Raw genomic sequence first — 13,020 nt, 5'->3', positions numbered from 1 at the left:
CTATGCATGTCGTTAAGTTATAAGTAACTTAGCGACGCCGTCAAGGGTAAAAAAATAATCGGGAGCGTCCGAAAATTCAAATCTCAGATCTGAGTTTTCGGCGCGCGCTCAAGCAAGAAAAGGTAACGCGCGCTCTCCCTCTCTCTCTCTTTCTTCTCCACACACACACACACACACACGAGGAGAGGAAGGAGAGTCAGGTATGCTCCTTCCCTCTCCTCACTCTCATGTTCCCTTCTCCTCTTTCTCTCTCCCTCTCTCCCTCTCTCTCTCTCTCTCACATACACACACACACACACATTGTGTTTTTGAGAGAGAGAGAGAAAGAGAGAGAGAGAGCACATGCATAAACAAAAAACGCACACACACATGCATAAACAAAGAATGCACACACATTGAGAGAGAGAGAGAGAGAGAGAGAGAGAGCACATGCATAAACAAAAAATGCACACACATGCATAAACAAAGAATGCACACACACATTGAGAGAGGAAGAGAGAGAGAGAGAGAGAGAGAGCACATACATAAACAAAAAACACACACACATGCATAAACCAAGAATGCACACACACATTGAGAGAGAGAGAGAGAGAGAGAGAGAGAGAGAGAGAGAGAGAGAAGAAGAAGAGAGTCTTAAAGTCATAGGAAACTATCCCAAGAGACCTTAAAGATCTAGTCGACGAGGAGTTGAACTCAAGACTTGTTATTCATGAGGGAAATGGCATAACCAATCTATCACACTTGGGTGATAGAAAAGTTATACCATTTTTCTCCTTTTATTGGCGTGCACACACACCCACACACACAGACCCGAAAAGAAGAGAGTTTAATTTAACGTCTTAGGAAACTAATTCAAGAGACCTTAAAGATCTAGCCGACGCGGAGTTGAACTCAAGACTTGTTATTCAAGAGGGAAATGGCATAATCAATCTACCACACTTGGGTGATAGAAAGGTAATTATACCATTTTTCTCTTTTTATTGGCACACACACACCCAAACACACACGAGAATAAGAGAGTTTTAACATCGTAGGAAACTATCCCAAAAGATGTTCATGACTTTGCTAACTTCAATGAACGGGGGCAAACAACGGGGATAGGGATGATTTATTAAAAATGCCCTGCCCTCATAATGGTATGGTAAACAGCCAATTCTCAGTCCCAGTGTGGCTGATCGTCCGAAACGATCAGCTAAGCATCTGCGGCTTGGTCAGCCTTTACCCAACCAGCTACCTAATACTACGCAGGCTCATCAAATAGCGCTTTTTAGCTTTATCGAAGCTTGCTTTTTTGCTTTCGTTTCTTTGGGATTACTACGTTAGATGTAAACTTACGTTAAATTAGATTTAGGTTTATTTACGTTAGATTTAGATTTACGTTATATTAAATTAGATTTATGTTTATTTACGTTATTTACCTGTTATGAAGAGGGAAATGGCATAACCAATCTACCACACTTGGGTGATAGAAAGGTTATACCATTTTTTTTTTTAATCGTTTAAGATAAAATTAGATTTAGATTTACATTAGATTAGATTTAGATTTATTTAAGTTAGATTAGATTAGATTTATGTTTATTTTGAGTACACCGAAGGACTACCTACGCGTTTGAGAGTGGTGTCACGGTCACTGCGTGGGGCATGTTGAGGAGTGACCCAAACACTGCGTTGGGGTTACCTAGAGGCCTGGATGATGAGCATTCATTGGACAGGGTTGCTATAGTTCACGGGAGAGACATGCCAAAGTGATACACCTACCTCATCAATCGTATGTCTGATGAGACCATTATGACCCCTTAGGGGAAGCAAGTGACGGGCCGCATACAACAGTTGTGTAAACAGGTTTTTTGACACACTGTAGTCTGTCATGGTCTCTTGGAGGGATCATGATAAAGCCTCTAAGGATTATCTTATTGCAACGCTGCATCAGGAGTTTCCAGTTCCCTCTCTAGAGAATACATTTGATGATGCTTGGATAAGGAGACGCATGCGCGACTACACGAAGCATCAGAGGTCAGATGCAAAGATGCCATACCTGACTGGTGTGAAAGAGAGGAGTGGAGGGGACGGGTATCAGGAAGGAGAGGACAACCAATCCAGACAGGTGGTGGCAACCAAGTGACGCAGTAAGAGTTTGCATCAAGACGGAATTATCCCATCACATGACTGTCATAAAATGTGTCATGAAAATGCTCAAGGGATATGTGCGTCAGAAGGCACGTCCGGAGGGTAGCATGGCAGAAGGTTGGCTAGTATCAGAGTCCCTAGTGTACATTTGAGAGTGGCTAGACGGATTTGATAAAGCCCAGGACACGCTATGGCGAACCATAGATGATGAGCGCATATCTCGGATTGTCATGTGCAATCTCGGTATTGAGAAGAAGATGACGGAAGATCTAAAGGCTAAAATCAACCGATTTTGCATGCTTCACAATCCAGTGATGCAAAAGTGGATTTCACAATTCATGAGCTTAAGATGGTTGCACAACCAATTGAAAAGCGCACAACAGTGCGGTGAAGAAGTGACTAAGGAAGAGTGGGAGTACTCTCGAGGTTGCGCAACCAAGGTAAGTTTGCAATGTACGACTAGTGACTTTCTAGATGTTTGAACGGCCACTCAGAATCTTTTTTCGTTGTAGTATAAGTCATACACAGTAGCATGGTGTAAAGGTCGACATTTTAGGGTGGAACGGATCGACAAAAATTGTTTTACTCAAGATTGTGGAATCATGGCAAAATTTGAACAGTCTAGTCGACGACGGTCCTCTGATGCAGATCCTGTGGTAGCGGAACTCACTTACTTCGGCACGCTACAGAGATTCTGAGGATCGATTATAGAGGATTTTTTGTCGACTTGTTCGACGTGCAATGGTTCAAGATAATCATGGAGGGCCGCAACGCTACTGTGCGTAGAGGAGAGTCTGGTTTTCTTGAGGTGGATTCAACTAAGAAATGGACTGACCTAAGAGACACTTTCGTACTAACTGAGCATTGTGAACAAGTAAGTATGTAAATAGTTAACATCCCATTTTAGAATTTATGTTCTTGGAAGCTCTCATGTAAGTTATGTGGGTCGGGCAGGTGATATTTCATCCTACAAAGTCTGCATCAAACTGGTGGTACATCATAGAGGTAGCCCCTCGTAGTGCACAGACGTATGAAGGCTACCATGTTCCAATCACAGCGGCATCAATGGAGGAGATCAGAGAAGATGCTCAGTCAGAAGCCGTTGAGGTGGTGCCACACGAACATCAAGCTACTACTCTCTATCGGGCGCATGTAGAGGATCTACAAAATGAAACGGAGACATTTGTTTAAACGGAGAGCTCTATATAGATATAGAAAGTTATGCTGAGCTATGTGAGGATGAGAGAAAGATCTCTTAAAGCCATAAATATTGTATTTGAACAATTTTGCTCTGTTTTGTAAAAACTCTAGCTCTCTAAGTACCTTCCATGTTGTATAACGCTCTTTTGATTTTGCGCTCACATCCTGGGCAATCCATGGCCACATGCAGCTCCACCACCTGGTTTTTCGACTGCAAGATTTGATTGTGTGCTCTCTCTTTCTCTCTCTCTCTCTCTCTCTCTCTCTCTCTCTCTCTCTCTCTCTCTCTCTTTCGATTGAAAAATTCTGAGTTATCGACTTGCCTCTTCCATCACTCAAGTTGAATAGAAGAAGAACGCGTTCTGTTGATGCTAGCCTTTGAACATTCCAAAGCACCAAGCACCTTCAAGTTCTATGTCAAAAAAGAAAGAGATAGTTGGGATTCTTGTACGATTCTCCATTTTGAACAATTTTGCTCCGTTTTATAATATATATTGTGTTCACGTGGCTTTTTGTCCATTTCTATTTAAATGCGTCATTGTATTTAATGGTCTTTGCGTCCACTCTAGGTACGTATGCTCTAGGTATGTTCTCGCAAGCCGGGTAGTGGTGGGGCAAGCAACATCTATGAGCAAATACGGACTTCCTTCGCGACTGCAGCTTCAGTCTCCATCGCACTCAGAGCACAGTGATTTTACAAATTCATCCGAAAACTCTCTACACAGGAATCCCTCCTCCTCCTCCTCCTCTCTCTCTCTCTCTCTCTCTCTCTCTCTCTCTCTCTATCTATCTATCTATCTACTTGTCTATGTTTTCTACTCCATTCATTCAATATTAAGTTTAAATGTTCGTGTGTTTCATGCAAGTATGGATGATGAGGAGTTTCTTTCTTCTTTCTCTCCCTAGCAGAGACAGTGGTACGTGGAGCGTCATCGCTCTGGTGCACCATCGCGCGCTCCTACTCTAGCCGCATCTCCCTCTATTTCATAGCATTCAGCGCGCTCTGAAGCTTCGATGTCGATGAGACGATCTTCACACTTGTTTAGACACCAGTGCTCTAGTGGTGGCCATGGCGGTTGTTGTGGGGATACCGCCGCCGATGCTTGGACACTGCCTCGTGTTCGATGAGTCTCTTTACCCTCCCCTTCTTTGCCCGCCCCGACACCAGCAACGGCATCGCCATCGACACCAGGTTTTGCGCGGTTGACTGCCATTCCTAGCGGCTACACACCACTAGCTACTCCTCCAGGAGTCACTCCAGTGGACACTCCTCGCCTCGGGGCTCAGACTCGAGTGGAGACACCTGACGTCCGTACCCCCGTCAACACGCCGCTAGAGACCCCTGTCGGGACACCCAGGGTTCACGCGTCAGCGGCGAGAGGGCTTGCCTTACTCCGTCGACTTCAGCGGCGACATCATCTTGGATGATGATGGCAAGAAGGTGATTTCACGTATGCGCGGTCTTTGCTTTCAAGTGTTTAGACAATACATACTAAACACCTGGAGTGAAATACCGAATGATTTAAAAGACAGAGTCATCAGCATGCTTCATGACGAGTTTCCCGTTCCAACACGGGATGAGCGCTTCAATGAAGACCTGATGAAGGTTCGAATGCGCGAATACTGCAAGCACAAGCGTTCCGGAGTGCAAAAAGCAATCAAGCATGGGTGGAACAGACCAGATTGGCTGGCCAAAGAGGATTGGAAGAATGCAAAGAAAGCAGCGCGCGAGAATTCCGACAAGTGGAAGCAACAAAAGGAGGCGCAGCGAGAGCGCGAGTACAGGCAGGGAGCTCGCACCACTTGGGGAGCGGTGGGTGGGCATCATTTGAGGCCGATTTTGTAAGTGTTTTCGCATTTCTCTTTATGTTTGATAGTTTAGGGTTTATGGGTTTTTAAATTCTAATATAATGGATTCTTTGTATGTTTTGACAGTGGTCGATGATAGGATGTGATCCCACACCGTACGAGCTCGAGTATGCAGGCAGGAAGGGCTCAAACGCCCTGATGGACATTTTGAGTTCTTGCAGCGGCATGGTTAGTATTAGGGTTTACTCTTTTCTATTTGTTAAATTGTTTTATAAACATTGCTATATGTTTATACTTATAAAAAGATGTCTGATTGTTTTTTTTTTTTGCAGAATCCGATAGATACGCCGCTTGGACGCAATGAGATGTCTCATTAGAGGACGTCAGTCTAGCCGTAGCTAGATAGCATTAGTTTCTTTTTGTCATAGCTTATGTATCATGAGACGACTTTTATACGTCTTTTTGAAAACCATGTATATTTTTTCAATAATGACAATGGTGTTGAAACTATTACATTTGCAAAGTTTAACAATTAAGTGATTTTGCCTATGATGTGTACAATTGTCATTGATTTACTTTCATCAATTCACGCTTGTCCATTTTGTATCATTATTTTACAAACAATACGTACTATGGATGATGGAGTTAATGGTTATATTGTCTTGTGGGTGACTATTTTGGGTCTATATCTACCTTTGCACTTTTTTTCAAAGGTGAATCAATTAATGAAACATTCAATATGGTTGATGGGTAGCAGGGAATTCAATGCCCTGCCACCAAATTTTTTTCCACTCGGGCGTCGCTGTGAACGTCGCTATATAAGGCTCTTCAGCGTCGCTATAAACGTCCCTATAGATGGCCTGCAAACGTCGCTATAATCGTCGCTATAGGCGTCGCTATATAGAGACGTTTACAGCGACGCATATAGCGACTGTTATAACGACGCTTATAGCGTCGTTCTCGTATCAACGTTAGCGACGCCGGGGGTCATAAAAACCCAATGTATTTTCGTCGCTAACAACGTCACAAGAGCACACAACCTCTTATAGTGTACCTAGGGTTAGAACTACCTCATGAGCCTAGGACGAGTGCCCTTGTCAACCTTGGCAATGCATCCACTATGAGAACTGCCATGATGTATCATGCACTATGCCTAGATGTAACAGTAGTTCCCACGATTATACTTGAAGGGGGCGATCATTAGGGTCAGCCCAACTTGGGTGGCAAAATCCATGTGAACAAGTTGTAAACTTTATTTAAGGCTTGAAAGCTTAATGAGTAATCTCTTTTTGTTTCTTGACTCCAATCGTTCATTATCCTTATCCTCTCCTCCCCTTCTCAATGCCATGTATGTCAGAGAAGCGTTAGACTTCTGCTTCACAAGCTCTACACAATCCGCCACCCATAGCACCCAGTAGCCCTACAGGTGGCAGTCCCAAATCCTGTAAAGAATCAACACAATGTTAGAGGCGGAGGATGTAGATGGTGAAAGCCGAGATGCCAGTGTCAGCCGCCATAGCATTGATAATATGCCTTCGTTGCACATGGTGAGCCACAGAGGGCTGCAACAAAGGCTCTACATACCTACTACTCATGCCGAGCGGAGTCAAGCCTCGCAACCATGCAGACAACTTCTTGCGTCCATGGGAGCACCCAACTGTGTACAAATAGAGAGAGAGAGGGGGGGTGTAAATACTTGGCACTTATAATACATCGACATGCAATTGGTGTCGCTTTCGTATGTTTCCTAGGTTTTTTTCTCCTTCCCATGTCCCTCCCTCTCTCTCTCTCTGTGATCAACAACAACTCGTCATCATAGAAATGGACTCTCTCTCTCTCTCTCTCTCTCTCTCTCTCTCCATTCGCTCGGCTGCCTGTTTGCCTTCCTTCAAGGGGACCGTGACACCCTCTCGGTGTCCTCACATTTCACCACCACGTGTACTTCATTGATCACGTAGCAAGCCCGAATCTTTTTCTCCATAATTGAGTAGAAAGATTCCTACTTTCATGGGCCAAGTTTAGTTTAGAAAGTGATTCGGTGGATCGTGTACTGCTAATGTCAACCATGGTAACTCTTTGTTGGGTGTAAAGTACTTCACCATAGTATCTCATGTGCAAGATACCTTAGCCATGTGAGTGCTCCAAAAAAACCTAGGTTTAGTGTAATCCCACCTACAATTTTTGAAATTTACCTCTAAATTTTATATTTGAAGGTGAAAAAACCTACAAAAGTTTGAACAAATTAGTGTAATTCGGTGTAAAAACCTTCAAATTTTGTCAATCTACCTTTGTTGTTTCATATATGTAGGTTTGCCAAGTTTTTGGAAAAATATTTTTTTTGAGCACGGCTTAGATGCCAAAAACTTGATGTTTGATCCGGTCAACTTTCAAGCAGTGTCTTTCCTTGCTTCTAAAGGTTTCGCGACTTGTGGGATGAAGTTTGAGCTTCAAAATAAATTTGTAGGGTACCCTAAAATTTGTAGGGTTAGAACTATGGATTTGGAAATTACCCCTAAAATTTTAATGTAAGTCGAGAAATAGGAAATCTACAATAAAAGAGACGATTTAAGTGGAAACCTTTTAATTTATTAGGACTAGGATTTGCCGCCACTGGACGGGTTTCCGTGTTTAAAAGGGAAAGTGTTTGTGAAGCTAAATCCACAATGGTGAGGTTGACTTTTGTAAGATAGCGATGTTTTACGTGAATGTCCAACGCCCAATTAGCAACCAGATCAAGTGCCAATATCAACGCCATGAAATTCTTTTTATTAAAAAAGAAGGCTTCGCCAGCAAGTTGCAACCTGTGTACACCATGTGGAGCATATTATGGGAGTCAATATAGGTTGAAGTTTTCCTAACCGATAAAAACAAGGGGAAACTTGAAATTCTCCCGGTTTCTAGGTCAAAATTTGAAGGTTGTGTAAATTTGTCGGTTTTCTTAAAGGCAGGTTCAAAATCTAACAGGGATTTTATAATTTCAGCCGGTTAAAATACACTAGACCCCCGGTTTTTTTCTAACACTGGGTTGAAGGCCTTAGAAATTGTAGAATAATAAAGGTCGTATTTGGGCGGCATTATAGGAAGGCATATTAAGGTTCAATTACCATCAATTAAGGTTGCATTCTCTTTTTTGGTGGCATTACCTTCGAAGTTCGATTATCCTAAGGGTGGATATTTGGGCGGCAATGCGTCGTATTTGGGCGGCATTAATGGGGAAGCATATTAAGGTTACATTACCATCGATTAAGGAAGTTCAAGGGTGGATATTTCATTTGCACGATTTATGTAAGTATGCAAATTGGCAAGCTGGAGGAGAGAGAGTGTGGACAGCGTCCGCGTTGAAGAGGTCCAGGCTTTTATCAAGAGAGACAGATGGAGGGAGCCCTCATCACAGGGAGGTTATTACTAAAACCTTGGGAGAAAGTGGGCTTGGGAACGCGTTGACATCGCCCCCGATTTGGCGGAAGTTGAGCAGCTCTCTCTCTAAAAATATGACGCCACACTTCATACACAGCTCACAATACGTCTCTCTCCGGCACCTCCGGATATCAACAACGCTAAGTCACGCCAGTAAATTTTTTAGGTAGTAACTGAGATTATAGATTTTACTGTGACGTTTCCTCTATCTCAGAAACCGTAACTGCAGGCCGCTATTGCCAATTTACCGGCGTCATCTATCCTTCGGGACACGCATAACGCTTATCTAGTTTTCAGCTCTCTCTCTCTCTCTCTCTCCTCTGCTCGCTCGCACAGTTGCCATTGGCCAACTTGCCTCCCCTCTTCTCTTTCTCTCTCTCTCTCTCTCTCTCTCTCCTCTCTGCTCTGCTCGCTCGCACAGTTGCCATTGGCCAACTTGCCTCCACTCTTCTCTCTCTCTCTCTCTCTCTCTCTCTCTCTCTCTCTCTCTCTCTCTACGTTTCTCTCTCACTGTAGACTTTTCCGTTGGCAACCTTCCGAATGCGTCGCGGTCAACTGCAGGAGATCGAGAGACGGAGAGGAGAGTACTTAAGAAGTCCTTCACGACGTGCCATCTACTAATATGAGCCCTGGCCTGCACTCCATCTCCATCTTCTCTACAGCTCCACCTTGCCCCCCATTCCTCTCCTCTCTCTTTCGCTAGTAGCCTTCAAGCTCGACATAAGAGCGACAGAGTGGGAGATAGAGAGAGGGAGAGAGCCGTCCCATCTCCTCTAGTCTCGATTCCTCCCCTCCTTCCCTTTTCCCTCTATAGCGCCTCTGCAGGACCGCCCAACAAATTTAGCTACTCAGCAGCAGCAGCTCTCTTCTAATTTAGCCTTCCCTGCAAACCTCCCCCCAGGATTAACCTCCCTTGTGTGCCTCCACTTCGTTAACTAGCATAAGAATGCAATATCTCCAATGGGGAATATGAGAGAAAAGGGGAGAGATCATCTCCCAAGCTTGTGCCTTGTGATTTTGCTGATAGCGCTTTCCATCACCGCAGGCGTTCATGCCGCTCCCATCACCATTCCTGACCTCACCAAATGCGAGATTGCAACTGCCTCCTCTGTTGGAGGCCCCCCCATCACCCTCCCCTTCAATTGCTGCCTCCCCTTAACCTCCACACCCATTAAGGATTTCTCATTTGAGAAATACAAGCCCAAAAGGAAGCTTATCAGGAGGCCTGCCCATACAGCTAGTGAAGAGTACATTGCCAAGTACAACAAGGCATATGAGCTCATGAGAGCACTCCCCGACAGTGATCCTCGCAGCCTCAAGACGCAAGCCGATATCCACTGCTCTTTCTGCAATGGTGGGTACAATCAAGCTGGAGTCAGTGGAGATATTCCTCTTCAGGTATATATTGATCAACAAGCAGATTATCTAACATCTATTAGCACACAGAAGAAATTTTTCTAAATAATTATCGTTGGCAGTTATGGATCGAGATAAGTAAACAAAATTTCGATAGATTCCATTCTTGGAAGTTTAAAAAACTAATTCCATCATTAAACTGCACTTTTCCAAAGGCTGGGTCATTAATAATAAGTTCATTAAATTGATTATGTCAGGGTGCTAAGCACCTTGAATGGGTCATCGATTGATTTAGAGCTTGCTTCAATTATGCAACTTTTTCACTGTATTATGGAGAAACCTTATTGGTCTTTGCATTATATGTGTAGGTACACTTCTCTTGGTTGTTCTTGCCATGGCATCGTTGGTACCTCTACTTTCACGAACGCATTTTGGCTAGCTTGATCGGAGACCCTGGTTTTACTCTGCTCTACTGGAATTGGGATGACCAAATCAATGGTGGAAATGTAGTGCCAGAGATGTTCACACGTAATAACACTGCAATTTATGACCCGAAGCGCAATGTTGCCATTCAACCACCTGCCTTGGTTCCTCTGAGCGCCACAACCAATAGCACTGATAGAGCGGTTATCATCAACGAGAACCTCAATAACTTGTATCAATCAATCGTCACCGCATCTACGGCGACACTTTTCATGGGAGGGGCCTATAGGTAAGCATGGTTCTATGTCTAGACAACAGACAGAGCTGAGCATTATATTTGTCAAGGATGTCTTTCTGATGTGAATAGTCTAATTTGCAGAGTGGGCACCGATTTGTCAAATGCAACGGTGATTAACGCGCCCCTTGGAGGAGGCATCGAGAATGGAGTGCACAATGGCATTCACTTTTGGACAGGGGATAGAAGGCAGCCTCTCCTCCAGAACATGGGCACCTTCACCACCGCCTCCCGTGACCCCATCTTCTACGCTCACCACAGTAATGTCGACCGTCTCTGGGACATCTGGCACTTCAATATGCCTGACGGCGAGCGATTCGATCACATTGACCCCGACTTCCTCGACGCTGAGTTCCTCTTCTACGATGAGAATGCCGAGCTTGTCAAGGTGACAGTGAGGGATGCGCTGGACAACAAGAAGTTTGGTATCAGCTACAAGAAGGTGAGATCAGATGATTTGTGGATCAACTACTCTCCCAATGCAACGACCAATGGTAGTGCGGTGCCAGCGGCGGTGGCAAGCGGCGTGCCGCTTGTGGGCGCCGCACCCATGAATGGGACAATCACGTTGGGGACGAAGCTCGCCGGCATTGTCAAGAGACCGACGGAGAAGAAGCCGAGCAAGGCGGTGGAGGTTCTGAACATACAAGGGGTGGAGGTTGTGAGGGATCAGTTTGTGGCACTGGTTTCCTTTGTGAATCTTCCAAATGCAGGGGCTACAACACCCACAAATAGTGCAGAGTATTTGGGTACTTTCAACATTGTGCCTAGTGCCGGCAAGCAGCGACACCTTCTCACGACGGTGAAGTATGAGATAGGTGACAACCTCAGGCGCATCGGCATTCAGAAAGAGGAGGAGGTGGTCATCACCTTGGTAGTGAAGGGCAGCAATGAGACAGTCACCATCCAAGGCATGGAAATCAGTTATGAATGAGCATCAAAAACCCCTAGAAAGGAAAAATTCCCCCCCCCCCCCCCCCTTTCCCCCACGTTCTGTTGGCCATTCATGCCAATTTACTCTGCTTTTTAGCATAGCAATTTCCTCCAATTCTTGAATTCTTGCAATTCCACACTCCATCGCTGGGGCACTCTCGACTGCGAAGGAAATCAATAAAGAGTTTTTCGTCCCCATGTTGGTTCTTGTCATAAAACCATAGCTTTCAACCCCACATCCTTGAAGGAGGGTTTGGGACAATGAGGTTCTTGATCTGGTTTTCCATTTGACAAAGGCAAACATGCTCATCTTATCCTCCGAGCTTTGTGTGATGTTCTTGATTTTATCCTCTTGGGGCAATTGTCTCCTTGAAGGTGTTGTCCCAATTTATCATGTGCATAACCTTTTTCCATTCATCAGTATTAAAATTAATTGCCAAACGAGATTCTTTTGTATTTTCTTGTTATACAAATTTGGTGCAGACTTTTGCGCAATTTTCTGAATATTTCTCTCATTGTAATTCATCTTGACAGTGTGGAATTTTTGTCAGTTTTGTGAAGGATTTTAGCTTTTGTGAAGTCCCATACAGTAACACTAACACTAACACGGGTTCATTAACACTAGGTTTTGTCAACATAATCCACTTTAATGTCTATAAGTAGCTTTTATGAAAATTCTTGTTCTCATGAACCATAGAAAACTTCACCAAAACCTTTCATGGATTTGTGCTCAAGTCATGTTGGGAGTTGACAAAAATTAAAAATAAATAATTCGATATAAATTCAGTGTTTTTCAAAGGTCATCATTAAGTACAATCGAACAAAACTTGTTCAAAAGATTTGATATTCCATGCAAAGCCATTAAAACCCTTCGAAGTACATTGATTTTGTTTGGAAAATACATACATGCAAACAATAAGAATTTATGCATTCACTATTTTGAAGAAAAAGAATGTCAACTTGTTTTAAGCTTCAAAAACACGTATGCATTCAAATTTAAAAGCCAGTTTAGTGATTTTTTTTCTAATTTTTCAAAAAATATTTTTTAATTTTGCACGTTTTTGAGATAAATGATACACTAAAATGTTCCTCTATATGCTAGGGCCTCATTGTTATCATATGTTCACGATTTAGTGAAAAATAGACATTTTTAAAGTCAATTTTATGGAATGAGGTGCCAAGCCACTCAAGTGGCTTAAACACAAACATGGTGTTAAAGGATTTTTTTACATGGACCATACAAAATACATAAGCGGGTGGTCGTGTTTCACATAATAAGTAGGCTATTGTGATTGTACCCAAGGCATCCACGCCTTCCTTATGTAAAGTTTCCCCCGCCCCCTTTAATTCAATGTCTTGCGTCGATTTCCTATGGCACATGATATAAACACTATCGTTTGTATTATGTTTCTATCTTAATACAACTTTCCTGCGCTTCTATGCCAAAAGAAAGTACATCA

The 13,020-nt window shown here is 43.5% G+C and overlaps 1 protein-coding gene across 1 annotated transcript; it reads left to right on the top strand.

Moving 5' to 3' along the window:
- Positions 1–9,155: 9,155 nt before the first annotated feature.
- Positions 9,156–12,020, top strand: LOC147455883 (polyphenol oxidase, chloroplastic-like). Its single transcript, XM_086514511.1, has 3 exons — positions 9,156–9,951; positions 10,278–10,621; positions 10,712–12,020. Exons 1-3 carry the CDS (start codon positions 9,514–9,516, stop codon positions 11,559–11,561), a joined length of 1,632 nt encoding a protein of 543 aa, XP_086370637.1. The 5' UTR covers positions 9,156–9,513; the 3' UTR covers positions 11,562–12,020.
- The last annotated feature ends 1,000 nt before the right edge of the window (positions 12,021–13,020 follow it).

Source organism: Adiantum capillus-veneris, chromosome 6 (assembly GCF_014529385.1).
Source record: "Adiantum capillus-veneris isolate H3 chromosome 6, ASM1452938v2, whole genome shotgun sequence".
Taxonomy (NCBI): Eukaryota; Viridiplantae; Streptophyta; class Polypodiopsida; order Polypodiales; family Pteridaceae; genus Adiantum; species Adiantum capillus-veneris.
The sequence above is the reverse complement of the archived record's forward strand: the minus strand, read 5'-3'. Positions and strand labels throughout refer to the sequence as shown.

Excerpts from the sequence above, each read along its gene's own strand:
- LOC147455883 (XM_086514511.1), top strand. The coding sequence starts at position 9,514 with ATGGGGAATATGAGAGAAAAGGGGAGAGATCATCTCCCAAGCTTGTGC. Across the intron at positions 9,952-10,277 it reads GTGGAGATATTCCTCTTCAG|GTACACTTCTCTTGGTTGTT; the intron begins GTATATATTGAT and ends TTATATGTGTAG. Across the intron at positions 10,622-10,711 it reads TTCATGGGAGGGGCCTATAG|AGTGGGCACCGATTTGTCAA; the intron begins GTAAGCATGGTT and ends TCTAATTTGCAG.